Source organism: Nannobrachium achirus (assembly GCF_963921795.1).
Source record: "Nannobrachium achirus genome assembly, chromosome: 21".
In the NCBI taxonomy this organism is placed as follows: domain Eukaryota; kingdom Metazoa; phylum Chordata; class Actinopteri; order Myctophiformes; family Myctophidae; genus Nannobrachium; species Nannobrachium achirus.
In genome coordinates, this window is record NC_137828.1 from 29573649 (window position 1) to 29597495 (window position 23847).

The window sequence follows — 23847 nt, forward strand, 5'->3', positions numbered from 1 at the left end:
CATGAATCCAAAATACACTGATGACTGTGCTGTCAAACAATTAAACTATATGGAGGTTGTGGGGGTCCCTGCTTTATCTCTCTCACTCAACTAAAGGGTCCTTGTCCTGAAAGCATTGAAGACCCCTGGGTTAGAAGGGAAGGGAAGGGAAGGGAAGGGAAGAGGTTAAAGTAGTACAGACTAGATTAGATGAGCTTAGATAAGATGATATCATATGGGGTTAGATAAAATGTAGTGACAAAATGATTGTGGATGTTAAGCTACAGTTGATCTATCCAGCAGCAACATTGATCAGTGTCTCTGTAATGAAGTGCTCATCCAGAAGGGTTCCCTCTCCTCCTGCTCAGGGAAGAAGAACAAGCTGCGTGTGTACTACCTGTCCTGGCTTAGGAACCGCATCCTGCACAACGACCCCGAGGTGGAGAAGAAACAGGGCTGGATCACCGTAGGAGAACTGGAGGGCTGCGTACACTACAAAGTCGGTATGTCTTTACATACCATATTATATTGAAGGTCGCAATTTAGCATGTCAAACGGCACATGCTGACTCTGTCCGTCCGGACTTTTTTACGGTCTACGGCGTAGATCCTTTTATGCCCGTATGTGGAGTTCCCTGATGTCATCAATATTAAAGGGGAGTTTCGGTCAAAAACGACTTTCCTACCTTTGAAATGATGATCCAGGAAGGCTCTGGGCTGATCCAGGTGTTGTTTTACCCAAAGCAGCATTTTGTTCATTTTTCGATTTTCTCCCCTGCACCCCACGGCTCCAAAACGGCACCTTTTGGGTCTACCCGTAATCCGGTTATTATTCTCGCTCAAAATTCACTTTTCTCGCTCGGTCTCAGTCCCTCATACTGTAGTTAGCATATCCGAGCTACATCAGCTCCTGGTCGCCGCCATGTTTGTTTACAACAAGCTCAACTCTGAACTCCCAGCCCAGGAGAGAACACCGGGCTCACCAACGGGCTTAGGGCCGGGCCCGGGCTCAGAACCATGCTCGGAACATTTCGCGCTGTGAATTTCACACATGATGTCTCTGTGTGTGCGCTTAGCTAGAATGGAGTGTGGTGTGTGTGATGCGAGTGCTGCCTCCCATAGCCTTCTAGGCTAATAGCCTTCTAGGGTATGGGTTCTATCCGTATCTATAGCAACACGGCTCTGATTGGTCATGACATGAGTACATTAGCCAATGGAGAGCCGCAACGAGCCGAGGGCTTGACGGCTTTTCTTCTGTCACACACTCACACAAGTCTACTCTGCGACAGCGAGACTAGAACATTAGGCTTAGGAGCACTACTTACTAGTTTCACCCATTTCACCGTCATTTCTCAAATAAATCCCTGTAATGATTCCCTGACCTCCCGTATCAGTTACGGGATGCGTGCGTGCGTCTTTACTCTTTAGTACTGGACTCTGTATTTTACAAGATGGCTTGTAACCCACGGGCGGCAAGCCGACAATAATATCAATATCTAATTGCTGTGAAGATATACAGTAACATAACAAACGGTGGGTGGAGGAAGATTTCTTGCATTGTGATGTGTGTGTAATTACTTGCTGTGCTGTTGTGTTGTGTTGACTTCTTTCTTTTAATCAGAGCGCAAGACGAACACAGCTATAGAGGGCTGTACATACATCTCTCAGTCTCCATCCTCTCCGACCATAGTTTTCGTCGGAAAGTTTCGACTTTCTGACGTGCGTGCAGCTTTCCGAACTCAAATTAGGAGTAATCCTTTTCAGAAGTTGCAAGAGATGTCATTTTGTAGTTGAACCGGACCTTTTATTTTCTAAAGTAAATATGGGGGCGGCTGTGAAAAAAAGAGAAGAATAAAAAAGGAGGAGGAGGATAAAGATACCAAAAGGAGAGAGAAGAAAGGGTGGATGAGGTACAATGTGCGGTATCCTCCTTGTCAAGCTCGACGTTGGGCATTTGGACCTATACATGGAGAAATGGAGCGAACCTGTTTGGCCTAAACATGGAGATGTGGTACAGAATGACTCATATATGGGCATAAAAAGTACGTCATGTGATATCACTTCCTGTACAGACAGTCAGACAGACAGACAGACAGCCATTGACTCCAGCCTAACAATGGCTACTGTCTATGACGGTAGTCCCATATGACATGATGGACTGGACTATCTCCATATATAGTGTTCTCTACATTTCCATGTTTAGGCCCTATCGCTCACACCCTAGGTGGGGTTGGCGATAGGGCCTTTCTGTGTGGAGTTTGCATGTTCTCCCCGTGTCTCCTACCCTCACAAAACATGAACAAACTCCCCCCAGAATGACAAAAACTAGAATCGTCAGAGAAACGCTGTGGTTGGCCAGATGGTCAAGAATTGGCGCGACCTCGCCCTTTAGGGCGAGGTGCATGTCACCCTGAGGTCGCATTCCACCCTCAGGTGTCTTACTAGTATTTGACCCGAAAAGCATTTTTTTTCAAGTAAAACACATTTTGTTGTATGAGTGAATCAACGAGTGAGTTTTTTAAATCTAAATTTCACATCCACTGGGCCAAGCAAAGCGCTCTGATCGGCTACTTCTCCCTTTGCGTTTGTTGTCTCTCCTTGGTTGGTGCATCGCTATGATCGGTATGCCCGAAACTGAAGGTTCTGTGGTGCAAAAACTAAGTGCGATTAAAATGCGTAAATTCTTTTAATCGCGTTAATTTTCTGTAATTAATTAATCGCAATTAATCAGTTAAAGTCCCAGCCCTAATATATACATATATCTACATATTTATATATTTGTGTGTGTACATGTATACAATGCGTACAGTATATGTACTTGTCCCTGCTCTGGTCTTGCAGTGAAGTATGAGAGGATCAAGTTCTTGGTGATCGCTCTGAAGAACTCAGTGGAGATCTACGCCTGGGCCCCGAAACCCTACCACAAGTTTATGGCCTTCAAGGTGACACACACACACACACACACACACACACACACACACACACACACACACACACATCTAACAGGTGGCTGTCTGTGATGCATTAATTGATTAGATATATATCTGCCAAATATAGCTATGCCGCCCTACTACAATCAATTAACTCTGCTCACAATCCCGTTGAAGTTCAATTAATTCTACTATAATTGGCATATTTACAGACCTAAACACAACGCACACTGAAGTGCTCCTCTCTCTCTCTCTCTCTCTCTCCATATCAGTCGTTCACTGACCTCCAGCATCGCCCCCAGCTGGTGGACTTGACGGTGGAGGAGGGCCAGAGGTTAAAGGTCATCTACGGCTCCAGCGTGGGTTTCCATGTCATCGACGTGGACTCTGGAAACCCCTACGACATCTACATCCCCTCCCATGTAAGACACTGTGCAGGCCTGATGAACTGGCTGGGTTGAATGCTGAAAGTGTTGTTGGGTAAATGTGTTACACATTGAGTGAGTGAGCGAGTCATTGATTGGATCGATGGATCAATTTATGAATGACAGGGTGAGATGCAGTGGTTCTTTCTCTTCCTTTTCAGGCCGCGACCCCCAAAATAATCATATTTCCTGAGGCGTTGAGGCGTTACATTTCGTATAACATTTGTGAAAATAGCAGATCTACATGCTCACTCTCTGCGTCGTTGTGAGCATGTAGATCGGCTATTTTCACAATGTCTGCCTTGACAATTTGGCCAATGTTTAATTTGTCATTTTAGAGGTATTAAAACGTCCTTCAATTGTCACTTTAGAAACGTGCAGATACCCTCTATACACTTAGACTATATGTTGATTTGTTTACTATTGAGTGAGAAAACAATGTTGCACATTAAGTTAATCATCTGGGGACCCCCCAAAATAATTTAGGGACCCTCCCCTAAGGATCCCAACCCACAGGTTGAGAACCACTGAGATAGTGAATGACAGGGTGAGGTTGTGATTGAATGACAGGGTGAGGTGAATGAAAGGGTGAGATCATGATTGACAGGGTGAGGTTATGAATGAATGAATGAGAGTGTTGGATGTTTTTGAGAGACTCGTAGTGACTCTGCCGGTCTGGTCCTATGAAGCCTACGAGTCAACACCTCGACAACTCTCGACAATCCTCTGGATACAGTAAGAGACAAAAGGGTCCCGTTTCCAAAGCAACCGCCTCGCGTTGCTCTTGGCAACAGTGTTAACCATGCCGTATTCCATCCCTTGTTTCCATGACAAGCTGCATGTGTGTTTGTTTGTGTTTTATGGAGACGGGGGGACTCCGTTGTTGCAGCAGTTTCTCCTCGAAGACATAGGGAAGAGAAAGGACATGGGAGGGAGGGAAGGTAGGAAGAAAGGAAGGTAGGAAGGAACGGAATCTCAGATCACAAAGGAAAGCGGAGGGATAATGAGGAAAGAGAAAGAGAGAGTACTGCATTGCCCCCACCCCACCCCCCAAATACAGACTCGCACTGACAAACCCCCCCAAACCCCCACCCCCGACCCATGAACGCCTCCTCCTCCCGTGTCGCCCCCGGCAGATTCAGAGTCAGGTGACCCCCCATGCCATCGTGGTGTTGCCCAAGACGGACGGCATGGAGATGCTGCTTTGCTACGAGGACGAGGGCGTCTACGTCAACACCTACGGACGCATCACCAAAGACGTGGTGCTCCAGTGGGGGGAGATGCCCACCTCCGTTGGTAGGTGTCCGAAACAACAAACCCACCACAAACACGCACATACTGTACACACCCATATATCCTGTGTGTTCGCCTACAGCTACACTCCTCCGTCTTTGCTTTCTCTCCTGTACCGCCCCAAAAGCACCGGCACGCACGCACGCACGCACGCACGCACGCACGCACGCACGCACGCACGCACGCACGCACACACACACACACACACACACACACACACACACACACACACACACACACACACACACACACACACACACACACACACACACACACTTCCCTAACTCTGTGTGAAATCCCTTCTTGCTTTCTTCCCTTTTTAACGCCCTCCCCCCAAACACCCACACAAACACGCTTTCTCCCGAGGCAGAGAACCACACACACTGTACTGTACCTCTCCGCTTGTGCCGTTGCTTATTGCCTGTCGCTGGGTATCACACTCCCGGGAATGAATTAGCACTGGGTTGTCATGATGAACGCTGACAGAGACTTAGCAGAAAGCTCATCACCACTGCATGCTTCAGATTGATGCTGTTATGAAAGGAGCCCCCCACAGGCACACACTCGCACATGCCCGCGTGTGTGCACATGATGCACGTACCGGTATGCAAGCAAACATCTCCTGTTATCCATCACTTCCAGTGGTTCTTATCTCTAGTTGTGGGGACTAAAACAACTGTTAGTTTGAGTCCTAGATCAGATGACAAGATTACAGTTTAGGCATTTAGCAGACGCTTTAATCCGAAGCGATTTACAATAAGCAGGTAATACATCAATATAATAAGAAAGATAATATGTCAGTACATCAACAACGATACAACAAATGCATAGGAATATCAATTTAGAAGAAAAACAAAATAACATAGGTAGACCACGCACCTAATCTTCTAAAAACTTCTAAAACCTAAATTAAAAAAAAAAAAAAAAAAAAAAAAAATGCTATCTAGCTTCATGTGTGGTCATCGAGGGAAGGGGAGTTTTACTATAGTGCTATTTGTTTAGGTGGAGTCTGAAGAGGTGAGTCTTCAGTCCACGGCAGAAGCTAGGGAGTGAGAAGCACTCTGGGTGCCTAGGACCACACACGCGCACGCACGCACGCACACACACACACACACACACACACACACACACACACACACACACACGCACACGCGCACACACGCACACACACACACACACACACCTACCGGTAGGTATAGGGAGGCATGCTTGTGTCTGGGCGATGTTGTCTGTCTGCTGTGCCGCTGTCCTTTGGTCTTGTTTTGTTCTATTCTGACGATCTTAACTGTGACGTATATGAATATCAATCAAATTTTGTCCAATTCAAACTCTCTTTCATCCTTGGTGCCGAAGGGTCCTGTGTTTTTTTTTCTAACTAATGGTCATTGCTGGATCTCTACTTACACTATGTCTGTAAACTAAATGGGACAACGCTTTTTTTTCTTAACTACTTAAACCCTCTAGTCTTAGTAAAACGGGCCTTTGTTACAACTGTACTTGGGCCTCTTTTTTCTATCTACAGTACAACAAATCTCTGTGCCAAAAATAGCCTAATCTATAAACTCACAAACAGTTTTTGTCGGAGGTTCCCCCCAGAATAGGCATGCTGGGTTTCAATTAACTAAATGAAAAAAAAAAGACATTCATGTATATTATTTAAGTGTACAGAAGTCATTTGACATCAAGTTTCAGTGATAATGAAAATCACTGAATCATAACTAGCAGGTTTCAGTATACCTGTGTCTTGCTAGTTGCTACTGCGGTAGAACAATGGACGTTTTGTTGCAGCAGCATGCCTACTACATTCCGTTCCGTGCATAGTGATACAGTACGTCAACAGGTCACAACCTAGCCAATGTGTAACCACCAAGGATGGACATTCAGGATATTCAAAGAAGTCTCCTGTCTTGTATCTGTTCCATCTCCATTCCAGTGTCACCACTAATTACATATTAGTTGGCTCCAGCGTTTATTTGATTGATTGTTCACTTCATTTACAGTACAATGCTATTAGTATAAGCTAGCACTTGCACAGTGCCAGCTGTTTTGTGTGGAACAAACAGGACATTACAATGTTCTCACACTGAAGTGTGCATACTCTTGTCAAACCAGAATTTCTCACAACCAAGCCCATCCCTAATGCCTCTTAGGTGTACCCATCCTTGGCATAGACAGAGGTTTAGACATGCTTGCCTCTGGATCTACAGTACAAGCACCTGTGGACTTTAAATGCTACCCTGTCAACCGTAGCAATTGTCAAGAGAAAGGAGAATGTTTTTGTCATTCACTTTCCAAGCCTTCCAACAGGAATTCAAACCTGCTGCCACCTTCCAGTCACTAGCACTCCTTGCTATCCAGTCTAGGTACGCTGTCCATATTTAGTCATTGATCCTACATAGACCCCTTTGCCAACAGAATGCTCGCAATGATTGTTTGTCTAGTGACTAGAAACACTACCTTTTGACACCAGACTCTAGCGTGCATAGTCGCTCGCCTAACCTGACTCCGCCAGATGGTGGCAGCAGTGCGTACCGCCCTACTTTACCATCTGAGACTGCTCGGGGAGAGTTGATATCACTCGTAAAGTCCTCGACCGGACGAATCAGCGTCAGCTACGGGCGGGCTCTGAGCGGCTCTGAGCAAATAGAGTCTGACTGCAGACCACGTGGAAACCCACTGGCCAATATGAGTGGTTGGAGTTGGCACGCCCAGACTGTGATAGACAGACGGCCCCATCCAATCACCTGCTAAAGAATTTTAAAAAATGGCCCGCCCCTACATCGGGTCTGCCCGAGCAATTCCAGATGTTAAAAGTAGGGCGGTATATGCAGTATAAGCACTACTGCCACCATCTGGCGGAGTCAGGTTATCGCTCGCCCAGAAACTGCTGCAATAATTTCCTCCTAGAGACATGGGCCTAATAGACGTGGCCTAGTGATTGGCTTGGTTGGGAGAGCGGTGTTGAGATAGTTCTCTCCTGTCCAATCTGTTGTGTGTGTGTGTGTATATGTGTGTGTGTCCCCTGTCCCCGCCCCCTGCAGCCTACATCCACTCCAACCAGATCATGGGGTGGGGAGAGAAGGCCATTGAGATCCGCTCCGTGGAGACGGGACACCTCGACGGAGTTTTCATGCACAAGCGAGCTCAGCGACTGAAGTTCCTGTCAGAGAGGAATGACAAGGTGAGCAGGCATGCACGCACAAAAACACACGCATCTCTATCTCGCTCTTGTTCCCAGCGGGACCAGGGCCGTCACAAGGGGGGGGGGGGGGGGGGGGAGTGGGACTGAGTTACTAGGGACCAAGGTGGAGGGGCCTTAATTATTTTATACTTTAGCTATTGAATAGCAGATATACAAGCTCACAGCGCGGCACCGAGTGCTGCGCTGCGATTTTGTAGAGCTGCTATTTTTTAAAAGTCATGAAAATGTGTATTTTTTAAGCGAACAACTCAAATTTTGCTTCTGGGGGTCCCTGGAACTAAATATTTTTAGATGGGGATCCGTGGCCAAATGCATATAATTTTAAGGGGTCCTTCACATAAAAAGGTTTGAGCACCACTGACGTAGAAACATAGTTTTTTTTTTAAAAAACCTATTCGTCTTATGATGGTGTCACACGTTGAAAATATCAGAGCTACAAGCTCAGAACATGTTGCAGCGCGCCGTGTTGTGAGCTTGTATGTCTGCTATTTTCGATATGCAACAACACCGCCATACAGCAAAGCACAAATCAAGCTTCTCCTAATTAGTGCTGTGAACGGTGTCTTCTAGGCGTCTACTAGGCAGTAACCTACTTGCTTGGTAATGTAGCAACATTAGTCGTAGAACATGAGTTGTCAAATTCATGGTAAACCTGTTCATGAGGCAATATACAGTATGCAGTCCCAAAAGTATTAGCAGCCCCTGTACACTGAGAAAGAACAGCGTTCTGTTTTTACGCACAACATACTGTACAGTGCGGTATTTGGAATAAACTCCCAGAAAACTAGATCTGCTCTCAACTCATTCAGTTCATTCTTGTGCCAAACACAATGTGTGTAAAGGCTAATGTTATGTGTGAAGCACTTTGAAATGCCTTGTTATTGAAATAAACAAATAAACTTGCCTTGCCTAAACATCAGTGGTTCCCAAACTTTTCAGGTCGAGACCCAAAAGAGAGATCTGACGTTTGCCCGGGACCCAAAACTAGGGAAAACAGCAGATCTACAAGCTCACAATGTTGCACTTCTTCTTATTTATTATTTTTTAAATACATATTTTAAAAAGTAATAAACCATACCATACCATACCATACCATACCAGAATCTTTTGAAATATATATATATATATTTCCTGGAATCTTTTTTAGGTATTGCTCCTGAGGTAGAACTAAAATGTAGTTCTGGGAACCTATGGGCGGGGCCAGCAGAGCTGCTGCTCTTTTTTGGGACCTTCCCGGTTAGTTCTGGTTATATGGAAACATAAGCAGAACTTGGTCCCGGAACTTCACTGGTTCTTGAAAGTTCTTGGTTCTGGAAAGTTCTGGTTCTAGTTCTGGGTCGGCCCTACTGTGGAAATGGGGCTTATCTCAAGCATCCCTTCTCAACATTTGTTTTTGTCTTCAGGTGTTTTTTGCCTCGGTGCGGTCGGGAGGCAGCAGTCAAGTCTTCTTCATGACCCTCAACAGAAGCTCAATGATGAACTGGTAACTCCATCATCACAGCCCTCTTCTCTGTTCCATCCATCAGCCACCAGAGGAGAGGACGGGGGCCCAACTGAAAGACAGACAGATAAAAGAAAAGACTGTCTTCCAACCAACCACAACCTGCGCTGTCATTGTTGTAGTAGTATTTCGCCTGCAAAGCTGGCCTCCGGCCACTGGGTGGAGCGCAACAGGCCACAGTGTTACTGTACGAAAAAACCAAGAGACTGCATAACAAGTCAACAGATGACACGTTTTCTTTTGTTTAGATTCACTGGTGTTTTGTGTTGTGCCTGAGGGATGCTATCATAAGGCAAAAGGACACTAACATTGTGTTGAGTAGCGTTAGGGCATATGAGGCCTCGGTACGGAGAGTAGTTCACTGTGTAGAACAGGGCAAAGCAAACATCTGTCAAGTCAAAAGGATTACTTTAGAGTGACATTTTAACTGTGCATCTTTTGATGTATTTTCTTCCATGTGAGAAGGAAGGGCCCAAAAACAGTTTGTTTTATAAGCCAAATCTCAGTTCATTTGGAGACAATTTTACACTTGTTGATGTGCACCCTTGCTTCCTCATTTCATTGTCCTTCTGGTGGAATAGAAGAAAAAGGTTGTAGATATTTCTTCAATGCTGCAACAGCGCAAGAGGAAAAAAAAGAAATGTAATGTTTGCACCTGTTCTCGTGAGAAGACTGGCATCTCACAAGCAATTTTGTGGTGGTCTCACCTTTGCTCCCCTTGTTCTCTTCAACATTTATATTTTCTACCCATTCTGTGGGCATTACACTTCTTGTAAATACTCACTTTTCTGTGTAGGGACAGTTCACTTTGTAAACTGACACACAATGACACATTGACTGTGTCTTCTTGAGGAACAACAACAACATCATCAACAACAACAACACAAACCGTACGCTGTCACTTTCTGTAATACCTCTGCAAAATGTGACCACGTATTATTTACTTACAGGTGCGAGATTTCTTAAACCACCAACCCCGAGACCTTGAGAACTGTTGTGACTGCTGACCCAAACTCCTCTTTATTTCTTTTTAGTTCTTTCACTGTTTATTGGGGTGCTTTTTTACATTTGTGTGATGAGGCAATTTTTTAGAGGCAATACTTTCCCATGCAACTACTGATGTTTGACGGCAAAGGATAGCCTTTACAGCGGGGATAGATTTCTGAAGCGAGGCCAAAAGTGTTTTGTAGCTGTAACAAACTATTTACTTGGCAGGAATCATAGTCACAATGTCTAGAATGTTACAATGTCTAGAAATCTGTTCTTAAAACCAGTGCTAGTTACTAATTATCTCTATTTGGCTCACCAAATCAATGGTTTAATGGCTTAGGCTTGATTGTATTCAAAAGATTGCAACAAAAGTAATTCTTACTCTCGTGTACATGTACACAAGACTTATATTGGAATCTTAAACCATGAACCTTCTAGAAATGTCTTTGTATGGTATGTATCTAAAGCGATACAATAAGATCCATCAAGACATGTTACAAGGAGAATCGTACATTCACATACATTTAAGCATTCTTAATGCTCTCCAGGTATCAAAATATGGTTTCAGGATGACCACTCTTAACACCGGTATGCTAATTTTCCCACCAGAAGGTGAAGCTGCTAATGAAAGTGGGACGGTGAGTAATAGGCTTACGACCTACGAGACAGAAACGGGTCATTTCCATTCTTTCTGCTGCTTCCTTGTTCGTAGATCTAATAGCGTTTGTCAGACAGTGGGTTCATATAATCCAAATGCAGATGACACAGTGTTCTGAATAATTTGAATAGAGTATTGTGTTTTAGTGCATTAGCCCTGAACCTCGAGATCAACATGGATTTCAAGTCTTCAGAAGCTGCTGTGCTAAACTAATAGCATATCTGTTTGCCAGACGTGTCTGTTAGAGGGTTAGAGGGAAGAAACCAGAGAAAAAAAAAGAAAGAAAAACTATACTAGAGAAGCATTTCGTTATGGTTATATCTAATGGCTCATTTTAACAAAAGACAAAAAAGAAAGGATGTTCACATTATTAAGGTTTAGTTGCCTTTCTACGGAACGGGGGGGGGGGGGAGGGAGGGGAGCTATATGACTTTCTTAAAACAAAACAAAAATGTTTTTATTGTGGTATTATTTGTATTTGTATTTGTATTTCGATTTTTGTACGTATCTGACTGTGAACGTATGTATGGAGGTGTGAGCGTGTGAGTGAGTAATGCATGTCTATGTTTTCACCTAGTCGGAATCACTGGGCTCACTACGAATCCAACCTCAATCTGGAACACTCTCTGTGACGTTCAAAATTTGATAATAAATGTCATTTCCTTGTACAGCAGAACTTGTCACTATTTTTATGACTTATACCAAGAACAGTGGTGGAAAAAGTACTCACATTTTTTACTTAAGTTAAACTATCAATAAAGCAATGTAGAAATACTTACAAGTTAAAGTCTGGAATTCTAAATTAAAAGTAAACATGTAAAGTAGAAAGTACTCATTATGCAGAATGTCCCATTTCACAAGTTTTGAATAGCAGATCTCACAGGCTCACAATGCGACGCATTGTGAGCTTGTAGATCGGCTATTTTCAAATGGCAGAAATGTATTTAGAGCTGAAGTGGTTAAAGTATGTTTGTTATGAAAATCAAAACCTACTAAGAACCATAGAAGGCATTTGCAGAATGGGCCTCAGGTCTCAAAAGGGTCAAGTAGTCAGGACCAGGTCGCATGCATTTTCAGAGCATATTTATTTTAATGATCAATCAATCGATTGTGGTTGGATCAGAGGAATTAACATAGTATACTTTGTTTCTTTTTATCTGTATGGTTTTAAAGAAAGAATACTATGACATAGTTTTTATATTAATGTTATATTATCATGAGAATCTTCTGATTCAACAGTTTTTCCAATTAATGGGGAACCACTCATAATCTCACAGCCCAACAGTGGACCACATGAATTACTAATGTAATTGTTCAAATGGTTTAGTGGCTTGATATATCAAACCATTACAACATTATAATGTCATATCTGAACATACTGTTACGGTGTTTTTAACGTTAAGCACTATTAGGGCTTCTCAGATTGATTGTGGATGTTATTTTGTATATACATTTTTCTACAGCATTGAAAAAGGGGGATTGCTTACCATGGTTTGCCAGGTTTGAAACAAACCTTTTAACATTCAAAAGGACTTGCAGTGGGCAACAGAAGACAAACTTTTTAACAAATATAATTGTGAACAATTGGGAGGACAGTGGTTCTCAACCTTTTCTAGATCAGGGCCCACTTGCCGTGTGCGTTTTCAGAGCATTTTCAGAATGCATTTTCAGAGCACGTTTATTTGAATAATCAATTAATCTCAATGGAACTATCATAGTATAATTTAAGTTTTGGTATCACAGTAAAAACTCACTTCTCAAGGTTTTAAAGAAAAATATATTATTTTACATTTTATTTGTACTTTTTTTCTAAATAGGAATGTTCCACTATCATTCAAATCCTAGTGTTTGCCAATTATTTGGGGGCCCACGTGCAATATCCTCACGGCCCATCAGGGGGCCCTGGCCTACAGGTTGAGAATCACTGGGGTATAACACATGGTTGACAAGTAGTACTGCCTCAAGCTTGACAGAATGTAGCCTCGGAAACCCAGGCTTATTTTGGCGATCGGAAGAAAAATAAGGACAGAATGTAGAAATGCTGACTGTCTCTTGTGTGGAAGACCAGGGTTCAAATCCCAGGGCATATACAAGTTACAGACTGCAGCTTTAAGCAAATCCTAGCTGGACAATTAAAATCATACATGCATGTGAATAACATTTGACTATAAGAATCGTTAACGTTCACAATGTGCTCAACAGAAGATGTATGTAAATATTTGTGTAATGTCAATAATTCACAAGGATTATGGCGATGTAACTGGCTGGGAGGGGGTGGAGGTCCTCCACTCCAATTCTTCAAATCTGGCAACCCCTTATCTTTATCATCACTAACCAGAATTGTTCATTAAGTTAACACATGCTCAAGATCATATTGTAGGCCTATAAAACGTGTGTACAGTTTAAATTGTGACCAAACGTCATTCATTCCTATTACTATTAATAGCCTAATTGTAAATGGTAAATGGTGCATTTATATAGCGCTTTTATCCAAAGCGCTTTACAGAGATTGTGCATTACATTCACCCATTCACGCACACATTCATACACCGGTGGCGGAGGAAACCATGCAAGGCACCAACCTACTCACCGGGAGCAATTAGGGGTTCAGAGTCTTGCCCAAGGAGCAAGGACCCTTCGACATTAACTCAGGGGGAGCCCGGATTCGAACTGGGATTTCTCTACCCCTGAGCTATGCCGCCCCTAATTGTAAATAAAGTACTGGCAACCGACTAAAAAGAAACAAGTGGAAGGGGGTGTCTTGCCAGCCAGGGGCAGCATTTGGGCCTCTAGGGTTCACATTTAGGCCTAACCTTAAATTCAGTTATTTTATGCATAATAATATTGTCCCCAACTCTTGAATTGTTTAGCAGATGAATCTGATTTCATCGCAATCGATGTGACACGTGTTATATCGGTTTATTGTATGCGGTTTATTACTATTGCAGTTTAATTTATTAACCACTTTCAAAGTGGCATCCCTATTTTGATCTGCTTGTAGATCTATTTTGATCTACAAGCTCATGGAGAGCTTGTAGATCCACTATATTAGCTAGTTTAGAAATTTAACTTATTTTCTCATTTACTGCCACCCCCTATTTATTTCTGAAACGATGCCTCTGTGTCTTGTAGATCGGCTATTTTTAGCAAAGAGCTTTGGTGTAGAGGGGGAAAAGATCTGACTAATTACAGAGTAAAAGGTCAAGTTAAGGACAGTTCAAGTGGTTTAAATATCTGAAAACACAAATTGACATGAATACAAAACATACTGACGATTGTGCTGTCAAACAATGAAACTATATGGAATCTATGAACAGGTTGTGGGGGTCCCTGCTTCATCTCTCTCTCAACTAAGGGGTCCTTGGCCTGGAAAAGTTGAAGAGCCCTGGCTGGCACACAGCCATAGCATAGAGTATAATAGGGCATAGACTGCTCGAGTGCTTCACAAACCTGGCAACCCTTTCTGCTCGTCGCTAGCCGGAAGTCCCCCCTCCCTCCCTCCTCCTCCCTGCGGTAAAGTTGGCCGCGCATGCGTATAACCGGTCCTCTTTTTCTTGGAAGGTAAGTGTGGCATGGCGCGTGTTTCTGTCTAAACGGGGTGATATTAAAAAAGATAATAAACCCGACAAGTGAATGTAAAGCGAGTCTACCGTCTCTCAGCCATTCGCTTCGTTTTGTCGAGCCGGTGAGTGGAGGTCAGGGCTACCCGGGGAGGGAGAGGTTTATTCCGGGGTAGAGTTTTTCCCTCTGTCGGTGTGTTAGCACCGTGGCTGTGCTTCAGTGCTGGGTGTGGGTCCATGTTGTACCGAATCAAAAGAGAAAGAGAACATGCGGCCTGTTCAGTAGACAACCCCGCACTGCCCCTCGTTTTTTAAACAACCTGTCGTTCCCGTGCGGCAACGAGACAAGAAACGAGTCTTTTATCGAAACGTTGTAATTCAAAAAAACGACCACCTTCCCTCCGCGTGGACGGGAATTGTTCGTTTTTTCCGTTATAGTTTAGCGTTGAGAAGTTGAATGGAGGCTAGGCTAATCGGGACGCTAGCTAGCGAACACACGGGTGCTAAATGAACACGATGTCGCGCGACAAGCCATCCGACTTATGACGTAACCATAAATAGAGCACGGGAGGATAGCTAGGTGTTGATAAAATAACGGCTTTTTGGTTGTCAGCTGTGAAATGAATCTACTAGCCCGAGTCCTCACTCACACGCCGCTAGTAGCGTTGTGTATGCCAACAGTGTGGCCTCCATCTTAGTAACTAAACTTAAAATGAAATGAGTTATTCGTTATCGGGGCCAGTGGTATTGCCTGGATTCACTTTATTTTATACTTTGGCTTTAGAAGTCGTTGTAGTTCATGGCTGTCTGGCGTGGTTTGAGCTAATCTGTGAGTTAAATGATTCCTAACATGACCAGACCAGTCATACCTGCTACCTGGGCCTACATGCTTATGGATCTGTGCCATGTTTTGGTCTCAGAAACCTCTCAACTATAATTGGCCTTGGCTGCAGATCTAAAGCATTCTGCTAACGTTCATTGATTCATGTAGTTTGTTAACTTGAGAATAGCAGCAGCCGGTTGCAGAGCTGACTGATTATAGACAGCGGTCCTATGAAACTGTCATTTTCGACTCGGTCACTGCTGATCTTTTTTGTTGGTGTTGTGTTAATCCCAATTTAGCAGGCTGTCAAATGTCTGCTGGATTTGTGTTCCAGAGGAGGGGCGACGGACCATGAGGAAGCCTTTAGTTAGTCTCGCGATCGCAGCCGGCTAGCTTGTACTAGCATTTTAGCTTTGTCGCAGAAAGCTCGCATGATGTGACAACTTTTAACCAGCCGTCAGGGTGGGTGGGTGTGTGTGTGTGTGTGTGGAGGGGAGGGACGTCAATTTGCTGGTCTGTTGTGAGAATTAATGAACAAAACGGCGCGTGGATCTTCAGAGTGCACTTGTGTCCATGCACAGATTGCACACGTGCTTGCATGTAATAAAACATGTAAATGTCACGTTCCTACTATGTTGCTACATGTGATTTCTGTTGGCAGTGAATCATAAAAATCAACTAGACCTGCCATCTCGAGCTTGATCTAGCTTTGTGTTTTTGATTATCAAATGAGACAAAAATGTTTTCTGAACAATGTCAGCCCATCAGGTGCCTGTTGAATGGCATTGGCCCTGATCAACCACATGAACCCAAAAGTCCCTTATTCTCAGCATGTCTTATAGAATATGCAAACATTTGGTTGAAAAGACTGATCTACAAGCTCATACGTGTTTTGAACCCGTTAGTTGGCTAATTCAGCTTTTTGACCTGATGGAAGAATAGTTTTGTGTTAAAAAGAAATCTGTATCCACAACTTTCCAACATCCCATCTTGCATTGCGCAGGAGGCGAGCGGCATTTCCGGCGTCGCAGCCGAGTGATCTACAAGCTCACAACGGTTGCATCTGCGACGCGATGTGAGCTTGTATGTCTGCTGTTAACCGGAAGTGTCCTGCAGATAATGCTACAGTAAAGTCTTGCGGAAACAGGTGGATAGATATTGTCTATTGTGCTGCATACAAGCATCACTGGCTTATGAATTGATCCAGAGTGTTTCTTTTGCAGTGTCCCTGACCCTCTTCACCATGTCAGAGCCTGATATCGACTTCACGACCGCCGAGTCTGGCGCCTCATCCACCTACCCCATGCAATGCTCTGCCCTGCGCAAAAACGGCTTTGTGGTGCTGAAGGGACGCCCCTGCAAAATTGTGGAGATGTCCACCTCCAAGACCGGCAAGCACGGGCATGCTAAGGTACAGTATGAAGTAAACACTGAAGTGTAGGGTGTCAGCCAGTTGTTGCCCTACCCTGGGCAAGTTGTTTTGGGCAGACCGACATTGGTGTTGTGTAGCCACTTTCTATGGGAATGGTGATTTTAACTTTTACTCTTTAACTAATCTTGAACATTTTGTGAACTACGTGGCATATACATAGACATCTCTTTGGGGTACTCTGGTGGCTCACGTGTTAAGGGTGCACCCTCTTTCCCGCCTTTTCTGTCTCCCTGTCAAATCCAAAAATAACCTTTACCAAGTTGGCATCTCTTACATCTGGGGTGCATGTGTTGCCAACTTACCAAGTTGGCATCTCTTAGATCTGGGGTGCAATGCATGTGTTGCCATGTGCCAACTCAAGTAAGGTTGGATGACATGACAAATATATTGGCAATCTGCGATTGGATGAGGCTAATCTTCAGCTGTTTCTATGGGGTTAAGATTTGCCAGATATTTTTTTATTTAGCATAATGTAATGGTCTGCCTCCGATAATTCAACTCTTAAAACATAGCCAAGATGTGGCTATGAGCAAGATGTTAATACATTTTGGCAATTCTTATAATAATGATTATAATGCAGGTTTTTGTTGCACTGATTTACGACAATTCTAAACCAAACGGCTCCCCTCACCCCAACCCCCAGACTGGCGTTCCCTGGTACCCGAATGGAGTGAGGATAGGAGGAATAGATTTTGCTTTCCTAGTTTAGTTGTCTCTTCATCAGCTACTGTATGCTTGAGTGAAAATCCTTTATATTTCAAAGACTAGCCATGAATATGGAAATGATTTTCTTCTCTACGGCCTATAATACAAATCCTCACTGCCCATTGCAAGGTTTACAATGTAGGAATGCATTTCTGCCAGACATGCATTCCTACGTTGTCAAGCTTGCAATACACGGTGTTGTCTGGTCTTAAAACGTGAGTTCGCTACCCCACGGCGAGTCACTTAAGTTCCAGGGTGGGTGGATCAGGCGGTTGTTTAATTTACCCAGCAGCGGCAGCTTTTATTTATCGGATTCGGTAAAAAAGGAAAATTTGATGTTTGTTTTTGCTACATCGTTGTCAATGAGGGAACCTGGGGTAGGCTACTTAATTTCACTTCATCTCCCAGCCAGTGAGATGAATACTTTGTCGTACCCCGAAAATAGCAGCTCTAAGAGCTGACAACGTGGCATAAATGTGACACATTTGTGAGCTTGACTTGTAGATCTATTTCTGTTAAGTAGCAAGCTAAATATGCTTAGATGATTTTTTATTTATATTAGGATAAATGTGTGCGATGTTAAAACGTCCCCCAGACTGTGATGGGAGCATTTGCAAATCACGGGAGTCAATAGTCTGGCCACGTGAGACTAACGGGAAATGGAGAGTGACACACGCAAAGGCCATTGATAGGGATCAGGACTTGCCCCAGCAACACGCTGGACCACTAGGGGATGTCGATATTGCGACATAACATTTATTCGATGTTCCATTTGTTCGATGCAGGTGAATGTTGACCTGGTGAAAGGTCTGGCAAGATTAATATGAACTATTTCAGGGTATCAAATAGTTTAGGGGTATCAAATACAGTGTATACTAAAAATATGTTGTTGTACACCAATCTTGAGAATCTTGAATCTTAGCTGCAGATTGGAAAAAGCTGGTGGGTTTTGTTGTCTGACAACAATTTCTACTAATAACCTAGCTTAAAAGTGATTAGGAATTGCCATTTAAAAAATTACCATTAATCCATTAATCAAAGGTCTTCACAATTAATAAAATGCTCTGTTAAGACTGGATGATGATGAAGGTAGTGCACGCACATCTGTGGGCCAGGTGCAATACAAGCAGCAGTATCTCAAAAGGAGTCAACACACTGGTAATGCTGAAAAGGCTCTGCTGCATTTTATTGCGCCCTCAACGTTTCAATCAATCAGATCTACGACACAAACGTACTGTATATGTCCTGAAGATCTGATTGATCGAAACGTTGACCATGCAATAAAATAAACTGAGCCTTTTCTGCATTACCAGTGTGCAGACTCTCTCTATCTATCTATCTATCTATCTATCTATCTATCTATCTATCTATCTATCTATCTATCTATCTATCTATATATATTTCTTTTTTTTTAAAGGTTTATTGTAGGATTCACACTATGGTCCTGATTACACGTTATCAGAACCATAACCCTTTTCCCTGTTTAGGTTCAATAATGGCAAAAAGAGGTGAAATGTTGAAATGTCTTCTTTTAAGGTTTAACTTTAGCAAACAATATGTATTTACTAGTGCGTTTATGGAGGCCATTAGCTTAATAAGCTCTTAAGTCATAAATGTAATGGCAAGCCTGATTGCGAGGCCGACAGTGATGGACAATTCGCATACTGAAAACGGCCTATTTGCATGCCCCATTCATGCCTACTGTTAGACTCATATTCAGAATAATATAAAATCCTAGTGAGATTTCGTTGACACTCTCCTCCACCTTTATATTACAGGTTAATATGGTTGGTATTGACATCTTTACCAACAAGAAGTATGAAGATATGTGCCCCTCCACCCACAACATGGACGTCCCTGCCATCAAGCGTACAGACTACCAGGTAGGTTATAACCCTGCTGTGTTTTTTAGAGGACAAAGGAAAAGATGCCCTCAGCTGACTTGACACTACCATGCCTTCAGACAGAAATGAAGCAATCTGCTGTCTGTCTTCCTGGCTGAAGTGCTGTACTGTATTATTTTATTTAGTCATTGAAGAGTTTAATCCTGTGGTTTAAAGTGGTTGCCGGGCGATGGTCGGAAATGGGCACTTGTGTGTGTGTAATTGACCAGCCCCTCAAGGTCAGTTCCACATAAATTTTGGCTTTGGAAGAGCATCACTCTAATTGACCTCAAGAATGTTGACAACCCAGCTTTTTACTTCATTCCCCAATTTCCCCCTTTACATGTTACATTAAGGCCATGGCTACACGGAGCTGGATATTTCATATATCCAGGTTTTTCAGATATCCACATAGAAAAATATCTAGGTCCACACGACAAAGATATCTAGGTCTAACAAGCACACACACAGTAAAGTCTTCAGAGATATCCGGGTTCCATGTCTACACGGATCCAGTGAATCGGATATTTTTCAATCTCTCCACTTATTTATCCAGTTTAAAAAATATCCAGCTTCGTGGCCAAAATATCCAGCTGTGGCTGCAAGCCCCAACAGCACAAATATCCAGCTCCGTGTAGCCATGGCCTTAGCCGATGACTAATTAAGTGGTATTGGAAAGGTGGCGGTCAAAGTGGATGTTTTTTGCACTGCAAAGCCATTTACAGTCTGACAGCCCTAGTCATTTGTTCAGTTACCTAGTAGTTACCAGTGATTTGGTCTGTGCAAATGTTTGATTTGGCCATAAAGTGTTTTTGTTTGACCTATCATTGGCAGATAAACTACCTCCACCTTTGTTACTGGACTGCATAGGGACCACAAACATGATGGAAAGATTCCCATACTAAAAGAATAAAACGGGCTTTATAGTAGACGCGATACACATTGAAGCTGGATTTTGTCTGCTTCTATTAGTATATTAATCTCATTGATATTCGGACAACATTGTTACGGAAGCCTGTGGTTGACATATCTGTAGATGTTTGTATGTTTAATGTATTGTCTAATGACAAATATTCTGGCACTTCTGTCACCCCTCTGATGATGCAGGGTTTATTGCGGTTTTCGGGGATGTGTATTTTTGCCATTGAACTTTTCCTGTAAATTCACATCAATGTTATGTTATGGTGTAGAAAAGTCAGCTTCAGAAGTGCCATCTTCTGGTGCAGAATGTGATCTTGGCACAGAGTATACAATCGGATGCCTTTATTGCAGATAATGAATGGCTTCATTTTGACTATAGGACAATATTCATGATTGCATGCATGTTCTTTTTTTCCCCTCCCCTTATCCAGCTTCTCAACATCAGTGAAGATTTCATGTCTCTGATGTCTGATAATGGAGACATCAGGGAAGACCTGCGATGTCCTGAAGGTGACCTGGGAAAGGAAATCTTGTCAAAGTTTGAAGCTGGTGAGGAATTCATGGTAAGTCAAAGTTGTTCACCTTTTTCCCCATTTTAATTTGTAGTATGCAGTCCAATGAATAAACACCAACTATATGCTAGTCTTGCTGTTGGGACGTTCCATGGCATTGAACCTGAAATGCTTCTGATATGAAATGATTCAGATGATTCTTCATCACTAGGGGTCTCAATCAGCCAGGGCAGTGGTGGCAGTTTTCTTTTTTCTTTTTTTCCCCCCCAGACACCACTAGCCATCAAAAATCTGGTGTTTAAAGTAGTTACAGTTCTTGCAACAAAACAGGATGAACATGTATTTTGCGGATGCAGATTGTGATCCATCTGGTAACGTTTTTCCTTGCTTCATTTGCTCCATTTGTCCATGGTTGCAGGTCTCTGTGCTGGCTGCCATGGGAGAAGAGTGCGCTGTGGCCATCAAGGCCATGAACAAGTAGGAAGAACCTTGCTGCCCAAGCGCAACAAGAACCGCCCACCACCGGTCTCCTGCATTCTCATTGGTTCTGTCACCAAAGCGACGGCCTTCACGGACAACCTCAATTGTTCTGTTGTGATAATCCCCCCCAATTCTCTCGCTCTCTCAATTCTATTTTTTTCTACATCTTCTGAATCTACTGCTGTTAGGACCTTGTTTTGTTTTATTCCACCGTGGCTCACTAACTGCGTGTGGTCTTTAACGCCTGAATCACTGAGGTTTTGTTTGGCAACATTCTACTTTATGAAGGAAAAGAATAAATGTAAAAATAGCAGAATAGTTGCTCATTCCCGTTTTTATTTTCGACTTCAAAATGTCTCGCCACTCACATTCCTGAATGTTGAAATAACAACCGGATTTAGCTTTTGTATGATTATTTTTTTATATTCTTTAGAGTAAATAATAGCAGGCCTAATGCCTTTTTATGGGGGGAATGGTGGTTGTTTATTTTTTTCCTTTTTGTTGTGAAACGAGCAGATTGAAAGGTTAGACCCCTTTTAAATAGAATCCTTAACACTAGTTAGGTTGTCCCTCTTGCTGACATTCAGGCTTTCCAGCAGGGCTTTTGTCTCCGGTTCCGATCACACAGATGCAACAAGGATGAGATGCCTAACCCCACCCCCCAAAATGGGAATTGCAAGTGGCTAGCACTAAAAAAAAAAAAAAAAGCACTTGAGGCGTACCCCCTAGCATTTCAAACAAGCACGAAGAAAAGAGAACTTTCCCCTAATGGAAACAAACTTCAGTGATTTCTCTAAATGCCAGTCTCTTGTCTGTATTAAAAGTTGAGGGGCGTGAGGGTCCTGTGCGCTTACCTCTTGTCACCGTGGCAACTTAGGCCGTGCCCCGATGCCCTGGTGTCATCACCCCCACCCCCCCCCACCAAATATCCAAGGTGTGTTTTTGAGGCGTGAGTGTGCAAAGGTGTGGGCCTCCAGAATGTTGTGGGAGGCAGTTTGCAGTGAGGTGTATTACTTAAAATTTTGTTTGAGGGGCTCGATCGGGGAGGGAAGGATGGTAGAGTTTGCAAAAGTATTTTGTTCACTCGAGGCCTTTGTCACCTGACTGGAGATGGCAAAAAAAATAAAAGGTAAAAATGGAAAAACATGACCTCAAACTGTTTCTTTTATTCATGGAGGTTTTGTCCACTACTCAAGCTTATGCCGCGAGTTACTTTGTTTGGGTGGGGACTGGGGGTATTCATACAAAATTTCCAAAAAAAAGCTGCCACGGTCTACTGTGGGGAAAATGTAGCATCTTGACATTGGGCAATAAGTGAGGTAAGCTGGATGCGGTGATAAAGGCGCTGTTTGAAGCAGTTGGAGCCACACCCTGTGAGACTGAAATTACTTAAAAGGGCTTATGACACTAACTCTTTTTGTCAGCGGCTGTTTAATTTGCAACACCAATGGATGACTCGCATGCCACCCTCTTGGAAATCATCTGTGCTTCATTGGAGCTTAGAGTTGCCATTGTAAGAAGAGAATTCTATTCTAGTGGGTTCTTTCCAGGTCAACACGGTATTTTAGGTTCAGAGTTTGGTTAGGATTTTGTATGGTCGCTGGAAGTTTTTGAAAGCTGCCGCTGATGTCTACAGTAAGTACAAATGTATTTCTGTGCACGCCCTGACAGTAATGGATTCTCTGACTCATCAAGACAAAAAAAGTGATTCATCCACCTAAAGAAGCAAGAGAGGACTTAATAGTGCTGCTAAATGCACAAACACTGGCAGTAAAAAGTGCCATTGCCAACTGCACTACTAGGCTGCCTGTCAATGATTGACCACATGGTCCACTTATCAGGGTGTACAGGGCGACCCTGCCCTTGTAGCCTATCGACTACAAAGAGACGGCTGCTGAAATGGGCAACCGATGTAAATGGAGTTCCACCCTTTTCCCCAATAAGTTGGGGCATATTTATTCTTCATGTAGACTGAGCACAATGCATTTGTGCTGTATGCGCTATGCAGACTTTGGACTGCAGTGGAGTGGGCCGGGGGGGGGGGGTCTTTAATAGCCAAATTAAATAAAACTGAAAAAGAAATGACTGAAATGGCACACTTCTATCCGGACTAGTGACTTTTGTGCCTGGACAAGTCAATGGGAAATGTACTTGTAAGTGCCTCAAAAGGCTGTGTGTGTAGAGAGAGAGAGGAACATTAAAATAAATAAATACAAAAAGATATTAATAATTGGGGAAAAAAAGAGAAAAACAGCCTGCTCACGTAGGGCAGTAGACGCTCTGACGGGCGGCTGGCTAAAACACTAGACCAGGATTTCTCAGCCCCTACAAGGGCTCAACTTCAGTCAAAATAAACATTACTTCTTCGCTACTCAGCAAACCAAAGGTAGTTTTGCGTTGTTGAAAGTCAATTCTCCTCTGTGGAAACCTCTAAGCACCCCAGCCACTCTGTAAAATACACAATTTTTGTATTGAAATAAAACCCATCCAACTCGACCGCCGCTTATTTCCGGGTTGTGTCCTTGGTTGTGTCTGCGGTGGCCGCTGGGTGGCT

The 23847-nt window shown here is 43.2% G+C and overlaps 2 protein-coding genes across 3 annotated transcripts in view; both read left to right on the forward strand.

Moving 5' to 3' along the window:
- LOC308306673 (TRAF2 and NCK-interacting protein kinase-like) overlaps positions 1–9322 on the forward strand; it is a gene marked incomplete at its 5' end in the record, with an annotated part of 119515 nt that extends 110193 nt beyond the window's left edge. The window contains 6 exons of the mRNA XM_080751714.1: positions 348–482; positions 2820–2920; positions 3181–3330; positions 4470–4629; positions 7668–7807; positions 9232–9322. Coding sequence (XP_080607840.1) covers positions 348–482; positions 2820–2920; positions 3181–3330; positions 4470–4629; positions 7668–7807; positions 9232–9315 — 770 coding nt within the window. The 3' untranslated portion in view covers positions 9316–9322. The remainder of the gene's footprint in view (positions 1–347; positions 483–2819; positions 2921–3180; positions 3331–4469; positions 4630–7667; positions 7808–9231) is intronic.
- A 5174-nt stretch (positions 9323–14496) lies between these two features.
- eif5a (eukaryotic translation initiation factor 5A) lies at positions 14497–22439 on the forward strand. Of its 2 annotated transcripts, none has more exons than XM_080751603.1 (5): positions 14497–14538; positions 16584–16771; positions 19276–19380; positions 20733–20864; positions 21232–22439. In XM_080751603.1, exons 2-5 carry the CDS (start codon positions 16604–16606, stop codon positions 21292–21294), a joined length of 468 nt encoding a protein of 155 aa, XP_080607729.1. In that variant the 5' UTR covers positions 14497–14538; positions 16584–16603; the 3' UTR covers positions 21295–22439. The 2 variants fall into 2 exon arrangements, with proteins under 2 accessions (XP_080607729.1, XP_080607728.1); XM_080751602.1 differs by having other exon boundaries at positions 14528–14662.
- Positions 22440–23847: the final 1408 nt, after the last annotated feature.